Source organism: Macrobrachium rosenbergii, chromosome 11, assembly GCF_040412425.1.
Source record: "Macrobrachium rosenbergii isolate ZJJX-2024 chromosome 11, ASM4041242v1, whole genome shotgun sequence".
NCBI classification, from domain to species: Eukaryota; Metazoa; Arthropoda; class Malacostraca; order Decapoda; family Palaemonidae; genus Macrobrachium; species Macrobrachium rosenbergii.
This window is the reverse complement of record NC_089751.1, coordinates 35,660,617-35,684,518: the sequence shown is the minus strand read 5'-3', so window position 1 is coordinate 35,684,518 and position 23,902 is coordinate 35,660,617. Positions and strand designations below refer to the sequence as shown.

General features: G+C 36.8%; 1 protein-coding gene across 2 annotated transcripts in view; it reads left to right on the top strand.

Annotated features, from left to right (window-relative positions):
* LOC136843327 (serine-rich adhesin for platelets-like) overlaps window positions 1–23,902 on the top strand; it is a 494,565-nt gene that overhangs the window by 458,555 nt on the left and 12,108 nt on the right. For both annotated transcript variants that reach the window (XM_067111602.1, XM_067111601.1), the window contains exons 2-3: window positions 12,955–13,495; window positions 17,255–18,548. In XM_067111602.1, coding sequence (XP_066967703.1) covers window positions 12,955–13,495; window positions 17,255–18,548 — 1,835 coding nt within the window. The remainder of the gene's footprint in view (window positions 1–12,954; window positions 13,496–17,254; window positions 18,549–23,902) is intronic.

The window sequence follows — 23,902 nt, the reverse complement described above, 5'->3', positions numbered from 1 at the left end:
AGTATTGTTATTATTTCATTATTGTTTTTGGTGTTGTTATGTCTCTGCTTTAAATGCTACTGTATTTATATATTTATGGTTGTCTTAACAATTATCCTTAATACCTTTGGCGTTTGTCACATCTCTGTCGTGCATTTTGTGAAACATTCTTAGCCGTTTTTACCACATAGGATTATGGTGACTTATTTATGTCATATTTCTCCTCATAAACTATAGTGTTGTGTGAGTGACGAAAATCGATAGTTATTAATAAACACCATCAATTTTCTACGATAGTCGTAATTAATTGTAATGTGCGGGAACATGATTATGAATCCTGGTGGATAGTCATTTTCATCGCTTTCCCCGTGTCGTATGTATTAATCGTACTTAATCACTCTCGTGTGTGTGTGTGTGTGTGTTAGTTTGTTAGAGGGAATTTTCCGCCACCTCGCACCTAAAGTCTTGGATAAAACTGTTGAAAGAAGAATCGGCAAAACCGGTCTTATATTACTGAAAGGAAATGAGAAAACTCCAATTTTGAAAGTTCAGATGAAAGACTTCAGAACTTGAAGGCAGTGACGAAAGGGCTCTTTGCTCAAAGGTGAAAAGCTATAAGTGATCTTTGTCAGCGGTCTTGGCGTTTTCTTTCAACAAGGTGTTTCACGGTTTCGATAAGTATTTTCTACGTAAATGCAATAAGGTGTGCGTGTATGTATATATATATATACATACATATATATATATATATATATATATATATATATATATATATATATATATATATATATATATATATATAATATATATATATATATATATATATATATATATATATATATATATATATATATATATATATATATATATATATACACACACATGTACATACACACATTTATATATATATATATATATATATATATATATATATATATATATATATATATATATATATATATATATATATATATATATATATATATATATATATATATATATATAATTCATTTTCATTTAGGAAGTTACTGTGTATGTCCTTTTCCTCCCGGATGGTTACACCTAAACAGTTGCAAATCGGTCCACGTGTGCAACTTTACAAGGTAAATCTGTTATAAAGCTTTGAGTGTGGAAGGTCGCCGGTTTCTGGCCAAAATATCTATTTAAGGATCTTCCATCTCAGAAATGTGGAACCATGACTTGTGAAATCACGAGGCCTCTGATTTTGAAAGTTCACCTGAAATAAAAGGCAATGATAATTATTATGATGCAAAATCATTCCAAAGGAAATTACACTCCACTTTCACTTCATCATGTGCTCTTGTTTAGTGTTCATAAGTGAGCTAAACTTCATTTACAAAATTACCTTTTTAATTTTACCACTTATATTGAGCTTTTCTGTGTAGCCGGGACACTAGTCACTGAAATGCAACAATAAGATTATGTGGACAGCTATTTTTTTGACATGAAAGGAATCAGACACTTATAATATAAAATTTGCCTTCATCATGAGAAATTCTCTGCCATTTGTAGGAATTTTTCAGCCTTGGCAACGCTTTCCTCTCGTGTGTGTGCGTATAATATATGTGTGTATGTGTGTGTGTATATATATATATATAAGTATATATATATATATGTATGTATGTATGTATGTATAAAACCATCCTACAACATTAACTTCTTAATTTCATTTAATACGATGATAAGAGCATGAGACAGTGAATCTCAGTCACTCCCTTTTTTGGTCTCAGTCTCCGTCTCCCATCTCAGCCTCTGCATTTAATAAGAATAGAAACGTCCACCTTTTATTCTTAAATTTCCATTCAGCGTCTTTCCGTACACACTAGCCCTTATCTTCTTTACTTTTAAACGTACCAGCAGTATGTTCGCACTTATGCTGTAAAAGTATGCATTTGTTTGCATGCATACATACGTCCTTTTAGTTTCCTGTAAAAGAAAACTATCGTGCCGTCTTTGTCTGTCCGTCCGCACTTTATTCTGTCCGAACTTTTTTCTGTCCGCACTTTTTCTGTCTGCCCTCAGAACTTAAAAACTATTGAGGCTAGAGGGCTGCAAATTGGTATGTTGATCATCCACCCTCCAATCATCAAAACATATCACATTGCAGCTCTCTAGCCTCAGTAGTTTTTATCTTATTTAATGCTAAAGTTAAACATAATCGTGCTTTTGGCAACGATATAGGATAGGCCACCACCGGGCCTTGGTTAAAGTTTCATGAGCCGCGGCTCATACAGTGTTATACCGAGACCACCGAAAGATAGTATAAGCCGTAGCGGCTGTACAGAAAACTCGATTGCGCCGAAGTTTCTTCGGCGCATTTTTTACCTGTTTATTATAATAATTCAAGAATGTAAAGTCAGAGACCATTGAGGGGTGTATATTATATCCATCCGTTACAAGGACCAGAAGAAAATCACTCGTGTAAAATAGGATTTGATTATATTTCTTTTCGTCTGGAAAGAATTCTTGGGGTATGAAGAAGTCCCAGTTTACTTCTTATGTCTGTTAATTTCTCCTTTTAGGTTCTCTCTTGTATAATATGATGTTATAGTTTTCTATTTCTGCGCCTCACTCCCACGAACATTTCGCCGCTACACTTGCTTTAGAGTGACACCTATATCCAAAGTGTCGTATTCATTCAGCATTGAACTGTTAGAAGGATTTGTCCTGATAAAAGGTATTTTAGAAATACGTCATATAAATATATAGTGCTACAAATATTTTTTAGGTTGATGTACAGCTCCGATTCTAAGCGGCCCTTAATGTTTATGGTGACAGGAATACTTGAAGAGTGATGTGTTTATGGTGACAGGAATACTTGAAGAGTGATGGAAATATTTGCAAGGTACACTTGTAATACCTCAGTACAAATACCAAACATGTCTTTTGAAGTAGGAAATAGCTGACAAAGCGGCAGTGATTTGGATTTGAAGAGTTAGATAATGAAAATACTGATAGACTTCAGTGCTAGATTCATTTTTAATCTTAATTTGAAAGGTCGGACTGGATTCGAGTGTCATATGTTGTAGGGCTGATGGTTTGTTGGTATGATTATAAGCTGCCACTTCCAGTTGCCATCAATTAATGGCGTATTTCCTTCACTTTATCATGATCCTTATATTAACTTATTTTGGTTCAAATCTTTCTTGATTGTTGTTAAATTATCCAATGACCAAGCTTTAAAGGAGTCCTTCTGTTAAGGATTGGATATGAATTGATAGAGACACCTTTACTGGCGATCCTCATTGATATGTGCATGCGCCTTTTTGTATGTTATTATGCAGTTTGTTACAGTGTTTGTGTGAGTGTGTTTAGTCGTATGTGGGTCGAGTATTAGCAAGTCAACAGACAACGATTCGTTCAAAATAGATTTGCTGGGAGATCAAAGAACCTCATTAGACATTAAAGAAAAACCTTAATTAACAATGGAGACTGCAGATGCACCCGTATTAGAAATGTCAGATGTTAATGATCAAATATCAGCTGTTATTAAGTCCCTGTGATTTTTTTCTGGAGCATTTTCAGACTCTTATAAGTAACTGAGACCCCGTTATTGAAGCTTTTCACTGGATTGCTAAGTCGGTGTAAGAAAGAAATTTCGACATTTGTATTTATTTACTTCATTGTGTCGCATTCTGAAGTGAAAGTTACCCATTGGTAATGGGCTACGTAAGGCAATATTACAACAGTGTCTTTAGTCTGCATCCCATATATTTATTCTAAACTTAGTTCACTAACTATTGTTTGGTGCCATTGGCTTCCCCCAGCAACGAAGTGGGGTTGTTTATAGTCTAAACAAATACCTGGAACAATTCAAGGTGATAACTTACATGTATTTTATGACGCCCTGTGTCTTTTCGTTGCTTATCGAAAAGAAATATTGTATTAAAATGAACGTTGCCAAGTGAACTGCTTTGGAAGGTGTGGGACATGGTTTAGCAACCTCATTCTTTTGGATTGTGACAGGATAATTTGTATTGAAGCTCTGTTTTTCGGCAGTTAAGAGATATTGATGGTGCGAGTTGCTCTTGTTATTGCAGTAAATTATGACAAACAATATTCAACATATTGCTGATTATTTAAGATATCAGTGGCCTCGAATGATAGCCTAAAATCAAAGTTAACGCCCTGGAAATAGAGATAATTTAGAGTAAATGAAGGAATACTGGAAATTGCAACTGGAAAGAATTTGACCCGCACCATTTCCTCTAAGCGTGTTCTCCCGAAGTGGTTTCTGGAAGTAAAAACTTAGAAGCACAGTCGATTTTTGCCCAAGAATGTGATGTTTGCTTTAGATTTTCTGCAGTCCCGCTTTTAAGAAAATGAAAGGTTGCATCTTCCCCTCTCTTCTTCCGTTTCCTTCTTCCATTCTCCTTTCACCTCACGATCCCTTGCACATTTTGCACCAAGGGGCTCAGTGCGACAGAAGTGTAAGTTGCTCCTCAGAGCAGGCATTTCTTTGGTCGAAGTTTTTTACTCTTATTTTTTTTTAATTGATCTGTTATTTAGTACACTTCCGTTACAGAGGCAGCTAAAATATAGCCTGTTTTAAGAATTCGTAAAAATAAAAGCATGAAGACAGTTCCACTGATCGTCAATTGAAGTAAAGAAATTAATGTTACTGATCCGTGTAATTCAAGAATTATCGATTTCCACAGAGTATGTTATAGCACAGTTGTTGCTAAGGAGGTGGAAAAAGTAAATAAATTTAATTTTAGATGACTTCCAACTTGTCATTGCTTATTTTATTTTATTTTTTTTTTTGTACCAGGTCAGGGACTTGAGAAAGTTTACCATAAATGTTAACCTTTATCCTGTATTTTCGTTCGGAGGTCGAGGTCCTCTTTGATAGAGTATCGACTTCCTCAAAATAACATGGCTGTGTTCTCCATCGAATGAGTGCGGACCATCTGTTGATTATCTTGTGTCTTATCAAATGTGAAGTGACAAGATCAGTGCTGGTTGCGGATGGTCCCTTCAGAGAATTTATCACTTAAGCTGATCGTCTTGACTTAATGGTTGCTGCCATGTATTTATTTGTTGGCCTTATTACTTATGAATTTGATTCAATATTGTTGGTAGACAAATAAGAATAAAGATATAAGAAAAAGAAAAGCTAAAACCAATAAAAATTAGTCTCCAGATCGGTTTTTGAAATATATATTGCGGCTCGGTTGACATAACCAGTTAATTACGTATCAGGCAGTTATTCGACTCTGATGGGTTGCGGCCAGCTTAGAGAATGACGCTTGACCAACAACCTCTTCCTGAAATACTTGTTGATAACCGGAAGGCGGCACCCTCTGGAGGCACTCCCTCCAAGGGGAAATGACCTGTAGCCAGTAATCATGATGATAATCCTGAAAGCGGAAAGTTTGCAATAAGATCCACAATTATGTGGAACTGAATAATTAGTTGTGAACTGCCAAGAATATAGCCTACCGTTTATGAAACCTGTTAAATTTCGTCTGGCCGCTTACCGAACCTAGTAAGGCCATGGGACAGAGATGAAAGTTCCCTGTCCCTCATAGCTTTTTGTGTGATCATCTTGGTGAGTAATGCGCTTTCACATTACAAAGGTTACCGCCTACCAAGTTCTAAAGAACTCTGCTTTGCGCGGTTCACTTCCCGCCAGTTTATAGTTATTTTATAACTGTTATTCGGCCCCTAGCGGCATGAAATTTATGCTCAGTGATTAATGATAAGGTGGGTTTTCCCCTTCCACGTATAATGATGATGGCTACAATGATGGCGATGATGTTACATTTGCTATGGTACAAATGGCCATCACATTTAAAATGTCATTACATTTACGTAAGTTGGTCACTGAAATAGTTTTTAGCTGTCAAAGAATTTACGGATTACTATTCCTTATTAATGTTAGTTGCGGTTCGTCGTAGGGAAGACGAAATTTGCCATTAGTTAGGGGCTAAAATGTTTTAAGGCAAGCCTTGACTTATTGAAATATCACTTGAATGGTTGGTTTGCTTCTGTTTTATCAAAGTTGTATTTTTAATGACGTACACAGGAAACGCAGCCATAACCTTGACTAAAGTCCATTGTTGTTAAACCTTCGAAAGCAGAACAACTTAGGCTTCTATTGTAGCATAAATGTAAGATCTTCCTTTGATGGACAAACCGCTCTGGTTTCAACTCCCAAATTCTCTTATGACAAATAGAAAGTCTGTGGCGACTGCTAGATTTCCACTTGGCGTTAAGTATCATCATCAAGACAGTATACTGTCTAATGAAGTCCATTGTTTCTAAGATAGTTTTGCTTTGAAGCATCTTGTAAAGAGTCTTTTAACATGAACAGCAAAAAATTCTGCTAACATCAGCTACGCAAATCTTTTTTATGCTTTGTATTTTGAATCCACCCGCCGTAGTTACTAGATTCCCAAGTGACCTGAAGAGCTTCCCGCGTTCAAGTGCTTTTTTTTTTTATCTACGACAGTATCACCATATCTCTATCTTATGGCCTGACCAGGATTTTGTTCGAAATTGTTTTGATAATAACCCGAGTCGATATATGGCTGAAGTAGTATTGATAACGAAAGTCCACTGTGATTTCAGCTTTGTATCGTATTGCAGAGCGGTTTTCTTACACTATGCTACAATGTAAGTATACTAAAAAAAAAAAAAAAAAAAAAAAAGCTACGGAGTATTATAAAGACGATACCTTGCAACCGCAAAATTCCAGTGCCAGTGTACGGAACCCGATAATTGTTCCTTGAGGTTCAAGTAACTCGACTTTCTGCAGACGTTAGCTATAGCATTATTGTTTTGACAAGCACCAAATACCAGTTATCGTATCCATAATGAAAAATCCCTTTGGGGCCACAACCAGCCAAGACCTCATATTAGCCTTCATTCGTAAACGCCTCTCCGGTTATATGGAAGTGTCAACGTTTTCGTGGACGCTCAGAATTCGTATGCCCTTGTGCCTTGGTCTTCCCTTTGCTGCTGCCGCCTGTTCAATAATGCGGGGAAGGAGAAAGAAGCTAGAGAAACTGGCGAGGGAAAAATGAATGGAATTCCCTCGCAATAAAACGTGTCTCCTCCTCCTCCTCCTCCTCCTCCTCCTCTAACAAAAGGGATGCAGCTTTGGCAAAGGCAATTTCGGGCAGCGTCGGTGTTGGGAAAATCCGTGTGGGGCCGGGGGGCATCCTGTGAGACGCGGCCTGATCAAAGAATTCCTCAAAGGATTTTGTGTCAAAGGAACAACATCGGTGTTTGGGAAATTTGCAAGTTACAGGTCTCTCTCTCTCTCTCTCTCTCTCTCTCTCTCTCTCTCTCTCTCTCTCTCTCTCTCTCTCTCTCAGCTACACAACCTTAATAAAGCTCGTGCGTGCGTCATCCATCGCATTTTTGTTTTCACCATCTGCCTGTCAGATTCTTTAGTCGGTAGCGACAGCTGGTGTCCTCCCGTGGCCATAATAACAGATATTAATATCTGGAGATAAATTATTATCCGGAACCAGCAGCTGGAATTTGATTAGTCGTGGTTCCGAGAATTCCATGCGAGGACGGCGCAGCTACTCTCGCGCACGCGCGTACACTTAGGCTTACACTGATACTCATAAATTTATTTTTAATATGTGACTTCTCTGTAGTACAAATGCTCTTTATACTGTACAATTCATCAACGTTTTCCAAACAACTCTTTAAATTAATGGGGAAGTGATCTTTCCAAAGAGTCATTTACAAATGAAATAAAAATCTGTGTTTGTAGTGATTTAGACGAAAATAGAAAATAATATCTTGAAAACACTGTAATTAAAAATGGCTTTCAACAAAGTATATGCTGCACAAATGATATTTCTAATGTAAGGGAATAACTCATTTTACCAAAAAATATTTCGCGAACATTTTTTCCAGAATTAAAAAAAATATTTCAGAAATATTTATTTCGAGGAATTAACGATGTTGTAAGTAACTTTTCCATAAAATACGCGTAGCCTAAGGTAGAGAACCCTTCTCTTCGCAAATATATACAGCGAACGGGAAGAACAAATTTATGGGTTCATTTTGAAGAGGGATTCCTCGCCCCAAAATTTCTTATGCCACCCTGAGGAGAAATGAATGAGCCCCAGGGTTAAGCTTTCCTTCTCTTACCTTGAGATCTGAAACCTAATCCCTGGGAGAATTTCATATTTCTTAGCATTTATGTGTCTTCATTTAAAACTCCTCAGGGAAATCGTTTCACACGCCGGCACGATTCTCTCTCTCTCTCTCTCTCTCTCTCTCTCTCTCTCTCTCTCTCTCTCTCTCTCTCTCTCTCTCTCTCTCTCTCTCTGTATTACTGATCAGTCGGAATAACAAATTGTATTTTATGTATTTTATGTAATCTTTGTCTTTCTTCCTGTGAGACTTAGACGTTGTGGTTTCTCATTTATTAATTTTAGAGAGATATAATCATTAGTCAATGGTAGTTACTAGTGTATTATGAAAACCTCTGTCAGATAGGATAGTCTTTTAAAGTTATAAAGTCAGTTCAGTAATAAGCCTCTGATCATCTTATTCACGCTTTGTTTCCTAATTTTTACTAACAGAAAACTTTTGAGTATTATCTTTTGTAAAGGAAAATTATCTGTTGGCTTAGCCAGAAAATTGTATAGAGGTACGCAGTGCAGCGGGAAAACGTAATGGTATTGGTAATTATATTATATTATAATATTAATAGTATAATATAATGTTAATTATATTTTATAACAATATTAATGCCGTCTCTGTAGCATTCGCTTTTTCCCGATGTACCAAGCAAACTTCTACATCTTTCATCATTGGGTGGAAAATCCACAGTAATGTATTTCGTGCCAAATTTAATGAAATACCGAAGCTTTCGTCATTTTTAATATTCACTTGAAAATTAAGCCTCTCCGTATTTCCCCATGTTTTATGTTTTACTCTGTTGCGACGTACCGTTCCTGTTACTGATTAATTTTCATTTTTACATTTTTTTTCTTTTTTGGAAAAGCGTAAGCTAACATAATAAGTACTTTGTGAACGTTAAGAGATAGGCATGGCAGTTTGATTTCCATGTACATATTAAGTGATTTGCATATATGTAAAAGATTAGTGATTTGCATATATGTAAAAGATTTATTTGATTACGATATCCCCCACTGATCGATTTTCGTATTCTAAGCATGCACCCACAGGACCACTTTATGTAATTCAACGGATTGCACAAAATATGGTATTCATTACTGGTATGATGAAAAGCATCCTACCTGTTGTGTGCGAGAGCAAAGCACCATCCATCTAGAATAATATAATATCATGAAAGTAGATGAGCTCACCGTGGTTATTAGATACCCTGCCGACAAGTATTGCCCATAAAAAGAACATTACTGTGTTATGTTAGCAAACTGGCAGGTCACTGAGTGCTTTATTACAACTCTTCCTATTGTGGAGGACTGAATCGCTTATTCACCGATACAGTCGGCAGTTCAAACAAGTATAATTTTTTTTCAGATTTATTTAACTTTTATTCAGTAACTTACGTGGCAGTTAGTTTTCACGTGTGCTACCTACATGCTGAGGTAGTTATTCGTCTCATCGGATTAAAGATAATAAGCACTGCGCTGTAAAACGTGACGCTGAGGAGATGAGGTAATGGAAGCTCTCTCTCTCTCTCTCTCTCTCTCTCTCTCTCTCTCTCTCTCTCTCTCTCTCTCTCTCAGATAACAGTATGTTTACGGTTACTCCGAGTCAAGTGAAACATTACACCACATCCGTCCCAAGCTTTCTATGTCTAAAATCATAAACTTGAACAATAACACTCTTACGTTATTTTAAAGATTCAGTGACACGTATTTCCAGTTAAATGAAAATTCACTCTTTCTGTGCAGATTTGACTGGAATTTTCTGTATTTAGGGGAAAAATACTCGGAAAGTAAGAGAAAATTTCGCGTAGTTTCCTTCCATGAGGTTTTAATGAAATACCTGCAGCTTTAGAAAACATAACATTCGCCTTATCGTTTTTTGGACTCGATAAATAATGCATTGGACGCGTTATATCCCAAAAGTCGTAAAACATTTTACGTAATCGTACATTAAGATCGTTTTTATATGAAGTGCTTTTCACAAAAAAAATTGATCCTGGGTTTTTCTTATTCGTATGATGTTAGCATTCCTTGTCAGCGTTGAGCACGTGCGCTTTTGTAGGTTTCAGCAATTCGTTATTGAGCTAAAAGCGTTCCTGAACTCCTTACTAATGCTTGGGAAAGTGTGATTTTTATAAAAAGAACATTTCTTTCTATAGTTTTTAATACAGATTATAAGACTCAAATGCTGGTAATCCTAAAATCTGTTTTCAGTGGGTAAGAAAGTATTCTCTTGCATCTTTTTTAAGAAAATTAATTTTTTCCCCCTTAGAGAAACTCTGCTTTGAAGAAGTTGAAAGAAGTTAGTTCCTGTGCTTTAAGATATTTTTTTCACATTCTTATTTTTTCTTCCTCGGTGTGTATTGGCAGCACGTATTTCTTAATCCTCTTTTCCGTCTTTTATATCGTGGTTTGACGAGATAATAGCATTGAATTGCTACATCCATCGGTTCTCTCTTGAAAAAAAAAAATTAAGTATATTCACTTATCAACAAGATATGAGTCTCTCGATAATGCATGTGGGAATATTCTCATGCTCCATTCCCTTCTTTCTTTCTTTTTTTAAATTGCATTTGGTGGCCTTGCTATTGTTTTGTTTCCTGTAGATTGCCAAAGCACTTAAATAACTCTTTAAAGAAAAAGTTTGTTATACTAGGAAGAGTACTTTTTGAGGGGTTGGGTAAGATACTTCGATTTGATTGTTGGTTAAAATAACATAAATCACTGAGAGTTGGGTCATGCGTAGTGCAGATGGGCCGTCAGTATATTTTGCTTTGTGGAATCAGTTTTGGTATTTAAAAAACAGATTGGGCTTTGACGTAATTTATGTAACTATCGCATCATTACACACAGATTAAGAACATTCTAATAGGTAAAGTGGACGTAAAGTTCCTCTTCTAATGAAGATCCATGATACAGCCTTTGTTTAAAAGATAAAGTTTCAAAAAAAAGGGGGGGGGAATTTTGTCACAAGTTTGTCATTAAACACCTCCAAAAACACGTGGCATGGGACATATGAACCTTTTTGGCTAGATTTTAAGACCATGAGCACGGCAAGCAGACAGGACAAACCGTGGAACCAGTCGGATTGATTGATTTATGGAAACTAACAAGTGATTAAGTGCAGTAATGAGCTTTACAGTTTTTCTTTCTCGGTGTCACCAGAGAAAGCTTTGACTGAAACACAGATCTATTTGAGTTGCCTGTCACATTTCTTCTTTATTATCACAGGAAAATCCTTCGTGGGCTCCATATGCCTTCTCAACTATAATGATTGAGATGATGAAAGTAAACTACTCTTACCAGTCCTTCTTTTAATTGGTAACATCACGGTCTTACCTGACATATGTCCTTTGCTTTCTTCTATGAAAAATGCCATAGATTTATTATTCTAAAATAGAAGTGTGTAATACATTTTTGTGCATTATTCACGACTGCCTACTGAAAGTAACATCCAAGAAACTAGGGGTGTATAGGTAATGAGTATATTACAAACAAAACAGTTTATTTTTCCAATTTTCTTAATTTTATGCATTTGTTGGTTGATCTGTTGAAGAGCAAATGTTCATGATGGAGAAAGAGACGGTACAGTTGCTGGGTTTGGAGTAAACGGGAAGGGAGAGTTTGGTAGATATCTATTCTGGAGGGAATTTGACGTTTGGTGTTAAATTCGTCAGCAGAAGAATGTCCATAAGTATTTTCCGAAATAAGAAAGTAACGAGATATAAAAGCTCTATATATGTAATGATAAACAGAAAACTGAAGTGAAAGCAGAGAGAAGTTTGAATTAAAGATGATGTACATAGAATTTTCCTACCGGTGCAGTTAAGACAAATTTGACAAGAAAAAGATTTCTAAGTGGAAAGGACCGATGAAATTTGAGAATGCTTGTTGAAGGGGCTGTTGAAGATGTAAGGGGACCCATTTAAAAGGTTGAAGAATGAGTTTGTTAAATGCCAAGTGAGATTAATGGCTGTGTAAGGGGAAAGGTGGTGGAGGAAGCTATAAAGAATATAAAGACAACATTAATTAATATACCTGGTTTAGTTTATTTTAATATTTGTTTGGAAAAGTAATATAGGCATGGAAGAAAGTCAGTGAATCAGCTTTTTTTTGAAATTTGTTGAGTGTAATAAGAAGGTTCATGATGAGCGTGAGACTTTCGTTATAGTCTGTAAACGAGAGTGACATGTTTTGTGTAAAAAGTGGTCTGAGATAAATGTGTTGTGTGTGGCTCAATTGTCATTTAATGTTCTACAGATACATTAATTAGAGAAGGTTCAAATGTCAGAGTTAGGTACCAATATGTTGGATTCAGTAGGGAGTTGTGAATGAATGTGGAGTGTGGAAGGAGAGCAGAAGGTGCAGTGACGGTTGAAAGAATCTGAAAGTATGGTAACAGGAGAAAGTCTTAAGTGGATATTAAAATGAGTAAGATTATAAGTGTAATTGGAAACTGGAAGGATAATACAGATGGCTCTTACAAGTATGAAATAATAGTAATTAGGGAAAACAGAAGGATAAGAAAAGAGATTGTCAGAGAAAAGATGAAGAGAAGGAGTAAGAACTCTACCAAAGGTTTGGAAAAGAAAGCGAAAGTTCGTGGAAGCAAAAGTTGACTGTACGAAGGTATTGTTGAGCCCACATTTCCTGATAGATGAGAATTTGAAGAATTTAGAAGCATTTGGGATAATTTGTGCATTATATTTAGTTTAAGAAGAGAGAGAGAGAGAGAGAGAGAGAGAGATGAAATATTCATTTTTAAAATTGCAAACCTTAAGTTCTGAATAAATTTGTATTCTCAACTAAAGGAAGGTAATTGATGATATTTTTTCCTTTGTTTCAGGTGTGTCCCGTCATGTCGTCAGGCTTCAGAGTAGTTCTCCTCCTCCCTTTCTTGCACAACCATCCTCTTTATCCTCCTCCTCCTCCTCCTCTTTTCCTTCCACTCCCTCTCATGCCCCACTCACAACCGGTTCCCCCTCTCTTAACTCTAACCCATCGTCATCGAATTCCGCCGTCGTAAGTGACGGCTCTGGAGCGTCAAATTCTTTCCCGCCATCAGCGTCCAATCAGTCCACAACCTTCGCCTCCAATTTGATGAAGGTCCTCGATAGTCCTTCATCCTCGGCTTCCGAACCTTCAGTATTATTGCCTTCGTTATTTCCCCCAACCGTTTCGTCCACCGTTCCCTCTTCCAGCGCACCACCTGGGGCGAAGACCTCGTCACCCTCCATTTTACCTCCACCACCGTCTGCGCCGTCGTCCATATTTTCCTCCTCGCCTCCGTCGTCTGTTTGTTGGACGAGTGGCCGAAGGGGGCGGACGATCTCCCTCACGCCTGATCACCGCGGGAATCTGTGGCTGCTCACCACGTCACTCTTCGGGTAAGCATTCCCCATTGCTTATTAATTCCCATTCTTCATTAATTCCCATTCCTCATCAATTCCCGTTCCTTATTAATTCCCATTCCTAATTAATTACCTTTCCTTATTTATTCCCATTCCTTATTAATCCCAATTCCTCATCTGTTCCCATTTCTTATTAATTCCCATTCCTCATTAACTCCCATTCCTCTTTAATTCCCTTTCCTTATTAATTCCCATTCCCATCAATTCACGCCAGGGATTCGTTTGAAGCTGTGTATCGCATAAGTCGATTTAACTGTTCAAGTGCATGCTTTCGTTGTTATTGAGAGAACTGTTATGCTTGCTGATGATATGCAAAGAGAGAGAGAGAATAGTTGGTGAATGGCGCCTCCTCGCGCGAAGGCACTACAATTGAAACTGACTGACAGCCAGATACTCAATTTATGAATTAGTCAGAGACGCGGTGGATTCAAAGGAACGTACCTAGATCGTTCCGTCCCTCCCCTGGATTCGAACCCGAAGCCTCATGTTTGAGAGAGAGAGAGAGAGAGAGAGAGAGAGAGAGAACGCCAACATTTCTGGAATTGTATCAAGCTGAATAACGATGTAATTGAAAAGGCGAGAATTTTGTTTTAATTGTAAATTGATAGAGTTCACTCGTTATCCAATACTCTCAGAGAATAAGTAAACACAAAGGTAACTGAGAAAGTAACTGCCTATGGAGAATAACAAAGATAACTGAGAAAGTAACTGCCTATGGAGAATAACTGAACTTGTGACGCCATCTGCCTGTCACCAGCCAGTTACATTTCTTTTCTGAAATAAGCGCTCATAGACGAAACGCCAAACGCTGCACTGCTTGATTATTAACAGCCATGTGAATTTATAATGAGACGCTTGATTTAATCATTTTCAAACACGATGGGCATTTTTTCCAAACAGTTTTGACGTTGATTTTCTTGTGGTGATAATAAATTAAATCTTGAGGGGAGGGATCAACGTGGGATACATACATCCCACTTAAGCGCCACGAAACTCCTGAAACTTCATAAAGCCTTTTTTCTATTTTTTTTTTTTTATTTCTGTCAGCTTGATTATTAATTTTAATATGCACAAATTCCTGTGAAGGAAATAAAACTTTTATTCATAGTTTATTTTATGCTTAGATTTGCAGAATTGGAATCATCGTATTTCTAATGTTTGAACATACAGTGATTGAGCATTCTTTTCTCTGATTTTTTATTAATGCGTTCAGTGATATATTGACGTAGTCCAAATTTCATATTTATGTCTGGACGTTTATTATGTTACTGACATTCAATTGCAGGACACTTCCAAGTTTAAAATTTCATTCATTTTTAACATCTGTTCGTTTTTTTAATTATTTTTGGAGTATAAAAATATCCACACCTGACGAACACCTTTCTCTGACGGAATGCTTCTACTATCTTGCGTCTTTTCTATTTTTATTTTATTTGTTTTTTCGTATCTCGATGAAAACTTTTCGTAGTCAAGAAGATATATCCGCCATTAAGACCTGTAAGAAATTCAGCTTTTGAAACCCCAAATTGTCCATCATATTGTAAGGCCCCAAGTTGAGGGACGGCGTTGACCATCTTGAACAAGTCGTAGTGTAATATATACAACTAAGAGATAAAAAAAATAGATTGAAAAATTTATATTTTCTGCCTGGTTACAAAAAAAAAGGGGGGGGGAGGAGTTGGGGATCCTGTTGAGAGAAAGGGGAGGTTTGGGAATTTGATTTTACTCGCGTGAAAAACCACAGAGTATTTTATCTTGTTTACAAAAAATCAAAGGAAATTCAATTTTGCTGCTGACAAACGTTTGAGATTTTTATTCGGTATTTTGTGGGTATAGGCGAAAATAGGTTCGTTTTTGGAAAAGCGTAGAAAACGTTAATTTTCAAGGGAAACTGTGAGTATGAGCAACTTCAGTTTGATTACGTCCCAAGTTAAAAAAAAGGGGGAAACTCACTGGTTGATGTATACAGATCAGTAATCCTGAATAGATTAAAAAAAATGAAATTATTAACCTTCTCTCTCTCTCTCTCTCTCTCTCTCTCTCTCTCTCTCTCTCTCTCTCTCTCTCTCTCTCTCTCAGACAATATATAATCTTTTAAACAAGTGAGAAAACACGAAAGACAAATTGTCTTTGTTGATGGTCATACTGTATGGCGGAAGGGGTGAATATGTCAGTAAAATAATTGATAAGATTGAGTAAGTTTGAGAAAGTACATTAAGAGGTTTGTACCTATTAAAGTTAGAAAGGATGAAATTTGGAATGGTAATGGGAACAGTGATGATGATGAAGAATATTGAGAGAAAAACAAGAAATATAATGGAAGTATAAATTAAAAAAGTCTTGAGAAATGCCGGACAGAATTTAGTGCACATAAAAAGTAGAGACCCACACAATTTGAGATTAACTTGACAAAAGATCGTGAATTAACTGTCAGTTTAATTCATTATTTAGTAGTTTAACAAAAAAAAAATATGCCCTGTTTTTCCTTTTGCTTTAAATTTGATTTTGTTTTGTGGAGGAACTTAATGTTGACGTGATTGTCAATCCCTGTTACTTGTTTGATTAGATGCAAGGCTATTATTTGGCAGGGAACCATTTTTAGGGATTTTTACGAGCGTTCTTGAAGGTAGCGAACCTTGTTAAAAAAAAAAAAGGGCAATTTTACTCAGTTGCCAAAAAATGTTGTGTATAGATAACAGATTTTGTGAAGAGATCATTAGACAAAACGACCTGACTATAAAAAGATTGGTAAAAATATATGCAGGACTTATTTTCATTTCACGAATTTGAACTACAGCTGTAGCGATTGCAAAAGTTGCATGTTAAATTTAGCGCTGAAGTTATTTTTACTAGCAAGTACTTTGCGGTTGTCATATTCCATCAAGCGTGGAGGCCTCGTGTGTGTGTGTGTGTGCGTATGTGTTTGTGTATGTATGTGTGTGTGCGAATTGTGATCGTTGTTATTGGTGGGTTGTGTTAAAAGTATGTTTATATATATATATATATATATATATATATATATATATATATATATATATATATATATATATATATATATATATATTATATATATATGTAAAATTTTATATATATATATATATATATATATAATTTTTCTTTCATGTATTTTTGCAGCTGACAGATATTTGATGTCTTTGTGTGTTTTTTTGGTTAGCACCTACATTGCCATCTTATCCCTATAAAGTGTTGAGCAAGAGTGCCCATCAGAATTAACAATGGAAATAATAGCATCCTTTTCCTGTCATAGTTAGATTTTCAATTAACGTCAATTTTACCACGTTGTGTAAAGGTTAGTTTGGGTGAGGTTAGTTGGTTTATTTTATATTATTTAAAATTTCATGTTTAGTTGATGAAAGATTTGGGTCAGTCCACCATTAATCGACATTTCCTTAAGCAAGTAATGACTTTTGTGTCACTTAGTAAATTGAATTAGCCTAGGTACCATGTTAAAAATTTCCATTTTTAGGTAAAGAATTCTAGTTTCATTTTGGTTAATTTGAAAAGGTTTCCTAATGCCGGAAAAAAAAGGTGTTTCATGTTAGATAACATAACTCCGTATTCCTCTGAGTGTAAAATATTTGTGAGAGGTAATTAGTTTTTCATTGAAAGGGTTTAGATTTGTAGCCGTCATAAATCCAGTACTCTGTCAAGTGTTTTAAGTTTTTGGCATATTGTTACTGAAGCTCATTTATTTATTGTCTAACTATGTTTCAGATCTCAGCTTACGCCAAATTCAGTGTGGGTGCTTAACTTCACTTCCATGACCTGGAATGAGCCTGGATATCTGTCTGATTATGTAGATACAGAAGCAGACAGTAGCCTGACAGCCTCCTCTTCTAGCTCCTCCATTCCGTCTACAACAAGCCCAACTCCTGGAGATGAGAAACCAGCTGATGTGCACTCACCCTCTACAGTTCCTCAGCCAGCAGCGTTTTGTTCATGGTCTAAAGGGTTAATTACGATTTACACCTCCAACGGATCGTGCCATATATGGTTTCTTCCATATAACAAAGGGAGATGGGTACAACTAAATGCCTTCGGAGGATCTGAGCGTCCTTCAGATGTTTTGTCTGTGGATGCTAGTTGGTGTGGGAGACTGCAAGACTCACTTTGGCTCTTAGCTTCCCATCGACGAGCAACTCAGAAGGAGGATGATCTGTCTTCTCAGGAAAATAATGGCGTGAAAGGAGGAGGACGTCTGACAATTAGACAGACCCTTTGGAAGTTGAATTCTAAAGGCAAATGGTCTCCTCTAGATGTAAGGTACAACAAAGACCAATCCCTCCTCCCCTCTCCTAATGCAAGGACTTGGAGTGATAATCAAGGGGGCCTTTATCTTTTATGTGAAAATATTCATAGTGAAAATAGTGTTCATATAGTGAAGTTTGACCAAACTTCAGGCACGAGGACTATCATAAACCTGGAATCAGACCGTCGGGAAACGTTTTGGATTCCAAATACAACAGGTAGATTATACTCTTTATATTCAGACCATGATGGAAACAGAGTGATAAAAACAAGTAGTTATTATACCGGTAAAGTTATTAGTATAGATAGTTTTGACACACCAATACGTTCAGATATTTTAGTGAGAATAAATGGAACCATATATAGCAACATACCCTTTTGCAGCGTAGACAAAGACATAGATGTTCCTAGAACAGTGCTCGAATTGCATCGGTTTTTCCCGGCAACAGGATGTTCAAATAGTACTTCTATTATAAACTATCAGTATAATGTACACGAAGAAGTGACCATGTTACGTGTGTCCAAAAGAATAGTGTCCGATACAGAGGTGGGAACAAACCCTCGTGTTTCCCATACAAGGGCTGTCTTTGAAGAGGCGCCTTCGGATGGTGGGCAGATCATTGTCAAAGAAACTGCTGACGAAGAAGCGGAGCTGGTTTTCACAGCGAGCACCCCTTCTGACGAGGAGGCTGCCGGTGAAACCGGCCTTTCTCGTTCTAGCAGTGTCGGTGGGAACATCGTTGTCTCCGACATTAAGGAGGTAAAGTCTTTTGCAAATGTTAACGAAATAAAATAAATTTAACTTCGTTTTTCACGTACTTCAACCAGTAATTCATGTTTGCATAACATAGCTCCTTCAGGTCAAGTATAAAAAGTGTAGCCTCATAATCGGTCTCTTAATTTAGGTTGGTGCAATTTCTTGACATTTGAATGTTAGAAGTAGTGCAGAGGTAACCACAGGTTAGTGTGTTAATGATCATTATTGCAGTATAGTACGACAGCTGGTTAATATAAAACCTTATAAAAAACATTTGACTGAATGGATATCAGTTACCCGTAAATGTTAAGTCACCAAACATTCTGTTTGCTAGTTGCCCAAGTATTATTTATAATGAAGCTGGAGGTTATTCAGAAAGGGATAGCATTAATTTGATACTTTTGGAAAGTCAGTTAAATTTCTTGCAGTCACTTACGTGTGGTGTCAGAATAACTTTTCTTGTCCAGCCAGTCAAATTACTGCTTACAAAAGTGGAATAATGAACGTTAATAATGATGCTGGGAGAATAGGACTGGTTGATTCTTGCAGGTATAGGAGAAGATTATGGATAATAGTAGGATGAGAGAAAATGTGTATCCCAAAATAGTTGAGGTAGGGAAGGAAGGACAAGAGGAGAGGTGAATCATAAAACATGAAACAAAAATAAATTTAAATGTGTGCAGACTGTTCGGAGTAGAAGAGGAATGCCTGTTTCAACAAAAGTTAGGATATTAAGGAGAATTAATAAGCCCTGTCTCTCCTAGAGACGTAAAGTGTGGATGTTGACTTATCTCAGGAGGTGTAATTGCAACTTGGTATAATATGAGGAGGATTCCCCACTGAAGTGTGATGTGGATGATATGTGTAACCAGTCCAATGCCAGTTTATTGTAGTGAAAACTAGTTGCAGAGTGTGATGAGAGAGTCTGAATCTGCTAGTAATCAGAGAAACAAAGTGAATGTAGAGCAATGAATATTAGCATGGATAGCGGATAAATAAGAGTATTTGATTCGTATTGACATTTGGTTTTAAATGTCATGGCTGATGATAAAATGAGAGAGGATGTTAATCAAAGAGAATGGAGGGTGATGGGTTGGTGAAAGTGTATAATTTAGTAGCCATGGAGGAAAGAGTGGGAAACCAAGGAGAAGTCTCTCCAGATGGAATGAAAGAGATTTTTGAACAGTAGGGCTAAGATATCCGGAAAGCTTGAGGATGCATGGAAGGTATACATATATTGACAGTGAGAAGGGAAATCCATGCTCTGCACTGCAGATAAACTTTCCGGATAGGTATAGTAAATGGCTTATGTTATGTGAGTTTTCTGCATATAGATCGTGTTATCAATTGAATGATGAGTTTCTTTTTTTTTTTCTTTTTTGGATACCTCAGCAATAGGAGATCGAATGACAACCATCACACTAAAACCGTTGGGCTAGATCTATGGAGACTGGTAGTTGCCATGGTATATCCAGCTGTCCCCTGTTGAAGTGGGACTACATCTTTCAGTTGCGAGATAAATGAGGACATGTAAAAGTGGGGCCGCTGCAGCACCTTTTTATGCCCAGGGAGCTCCTTTAAAATATTGACTAAATTTTCCTCCGCGTGACCTGAGATACTCAGTGACTTCGTTCGCACCGAAAAAGGTGTATTTGTGTGTGTGTGTGTGTGTGTGTGTGTGTGTGTGTGTGTGTGTGTGTGTGTGTGTGTGTGTGTGTGTGTGTGTATGGGGATGTGCTCTGTATCATGAGCTGAGAAATCTATTCTTCTCAAGGCATTCTAAGTTTCGTGCAGAGTCCTATAAATGGTCTCCGTATTTGTTTAATGTAATCTTTGACCCTCTCTTATGCTGAAAGTACAGTAATTGCGGGTCTGCTGTTATTTGCAAGTTTCGCTTGCTTCTTGGTGTTTGTTTGCATTGTCGTATGTTTGTTTTTTATGCCTTTACGCTGAGCGTTCGGGTCTGACTATTTTCATGACTTAGTACTGTTGCTGGATTATGGTGCAGAAATTAAGAATTGAAGCTGCGTCATCGGAAATAAAGTTAGTGTGCCGCTTAAACTGATTCGATCCTCCTAAAGTGTTTTGTAGACATTCCTGGCCTTGATCTGAAGCCGTTATGTAGGCGAGCGTTGGGATGGATCCAAGTTGGCACGTGACGAAATACCCTCGAAATAGCCGTCATTATTGGTTCTTTCATCTGGCCTTGTCGTTTCTGTCGCCCTATTAATTCATTTCATTCTTTTGTTTTCTATGCAGAATTTGTTTTATCCCTGGTGGCAATGGCTAATGGCTTCAGCTTTTATAAAATCCGATGCTCGCAGTTGTAAGGAATAATACAGAATAACAAACTGATGCAAAGACCTCAAGCCCTTCAGGAATAAGGACTGAATTATGAAATTTAGGCTTGAAAGCGAAGCACTGGGGCAAGAAGGCCAATCAGCGCTTCTTGTTAGAATTCAAAATTCAAGAAACAAATATTAAGCTTTGACTTTCAATATAAATCTTTTGTCAATTCAGATTTAAGCCGGTGATAAAATCCTGGTTATTTGAGACAAAGCATTATTCCTTCTAATGGGCTAAATTTCCCTACCAAGTTATTCATGGACCTACGACGAATTAACTAACCATTCTCTCACGGCTAAAACATTTCCATTCTATCAAAATATAGAGCACTGTAACAAATTACGGTCTATTTTATCATCACCATAACAAGTATACATAAAACTGATAAAGCAATTTCTGCATAAAATAAAAGAATGAAATGAATTAACAGGGCAAAAGATACGACAAGGCCAGATGAAAGAACCAATAATGACGGCTATTTCAAGGGTATTTCGTCATGTGCCAACTTGGATCCATCCCAACGCTCGCCTACATAACAGCTGAAGATCAAGGCCGGGAAGCAAATTCCTGAGATGTATGCTACTATTGCACCAGCCCCCGTTTTATTTTTTTTATGCCCCTAGGTTAGGTTAGTTTAGATCAGGTAAATAAATCTCTCAAGTAATTTGGGTGTGGGAAACATAATGAGATTATTTTCTAGAAATTTCTATGGTTAGTTTTTAAGATATGGCGTCCCGCTATTTTTCAGGGAAGTTTAGTTTTTAAGATATGGCGTCCCGCTATTTTTCAGGGAAAGTTTAGTTTTTAAGATATGGCGTCCCGCTTTTTTTCAGGGAAAGTCCCCAGTACCCGGTTACATCCCGGGAAAATGCGGCCGGGAATGTCCAGAAAAAACTTGAGGCGTCTTTAAGAGGATCGAATCAGTTTAAGCGGCACTTGAACTTTATTTCCGATGACGCAGCTTCAGTTCTTAATTTCTGCACCATAAGCCAACAACCAGTACGAGGTCATGAAAACAGCCAGACCTGAACGCTAGCATAAAGGCATACAACAACAAACGTACGAAAATACAAGCAAACACTAAGAAGTAAACGACACTTCCAAATAACAGCAGAACCACAGTCACCTCCAACATGAAAAGGGTCAAAGATTACGTTAAACAGATACGGAGAAAAAAAATGGCTTTGCTTTTTATTCAGACTTATCGATTAAACACTTTTATGCGCGCTGATAAACATTTACGCCTCTGTCAGCTTTTTTAATATAATCAGTCTACTTGTGAAAAATTTCCTCAGTCAAGTGTAACGAATTAGGGCTGGCGATTGTACATCATGCACACACACACACACATATATACTGTTTATATATATATACACACAAACACACACATACATGTATATACAGTATATGTATATATATATATATATATATATATATATATATATATATATATATATATATATATATATATATATATATATATATATTATATATACTGTGTGTGTGTGTGTGTATGATATACAATCGCCAGCCCCGTAATTCGTTACACTTGACTGAAGACATTTTTCACAAGCAGATTGATTATGTTATAAAAGTTAGCTGATAAAGGCGCAAATGTGTTGATCAGCGCGTGTGAACTTGTGTAATCGCTAAGTTAGAAGAAAAATCAGAGTAATCTTTTTTTTTTCTCCTTATGTTTGTTGCCTATTCTTTGTGGATTGGCCATTGCCATAGACAGTTTGCTTGCCCATTAGAGGCTCTTGAAATGATAATTTTTTTTTTTATTTCAAACTCTGTATGTTGATCGTTGAGTCTTGCTTTATTACCTTGTAAGTAAATGAAAGCCCAAAGTGCAGTCTATTTTCTTTTACTTTTTTTCAGTATGATGTTAACAGTATTCTTTATTAACCATGCTAAATTCAGTCTGAATTGTACTTCAAATCCGTTGACAAAAACAATTTCCTACACGGTTTTCAGAACGAATTTCATTCCTTTCTTTAACATTTCTCCCGACTCTCAGATTTATTGTGGACATAAATGAATCCAGCCCTTCACAACCATCAATATGTTGTGTCACTGAAGTTAATATCCACATATCCTGTCAGATTGATATCATTTGTTTGATTATGTACCTGTAGGACACCAGACGATCTCTTTGAAATCATGATCTGTTCCCCTGAGTAGCTCATTCATGCATCTGTGATATTTATATAGCCTTTATGTTAAAGTTTCTGTATCTGGAAATTGAAAAGTTTTACCTCCCAGCTGTCTTTTTGTTTTGTGCATTCGGTTTCTAATTATTTTCATTCGCGTATCTTTACTGACTTTTAGAACCTATTTGAATAGGGATACCATAACTCAAGTCATGCTCAGTACTCGTCAGAGTTAATATGCATTTCTGTGACTCCTCTCCCATTTGGCTCTTTGGTTCTTTTTGATGAGAATGTAACTGAAACTCTAATTTCTATATATTCTGGTTTTCAGGAGATACGACATTGGTCAGATAGTCGAATCTGCTTTAAAAAAAATTGTTTTTCTTGCAGGTCTCAAGTTATTTTATTCACTTTAGATAGGAACACGTATATTGGCCTTATCTCCTCCAGTTTGGAATACAGCTCTTGTACGTGGGGTTTTCATCTTTTGTCCCTTCGATCGGATCAAATCAGAGACAATTCTTCTGGTACCTCCCCCAGTCCTAACTTCTCTGAATCCTTTTTCTGTCATTCGCAAGGTGGTTCCCATCTATTCTGTATGTTTTATTTCGGTCACTTCTAAAAGCAACAGTCACTTATTCGTGCAGTCAGCTAATCAAGGTTGCCATAGAGTAAAACTTGAAAGAGGTGACTCGACAGGTGTAACAGTCACTTGAGAGGGGAAAGGGTTCCCATCTTGAGTCAATGAGTGATACTCATTGACTCATTTCAGTGAGAGCTGCAACCACTCGCACCAGACCCTCTGTGTCATTCTGATTAGCGACATCCTGACGAAATCATGTGGGTCTTGAAATGCAC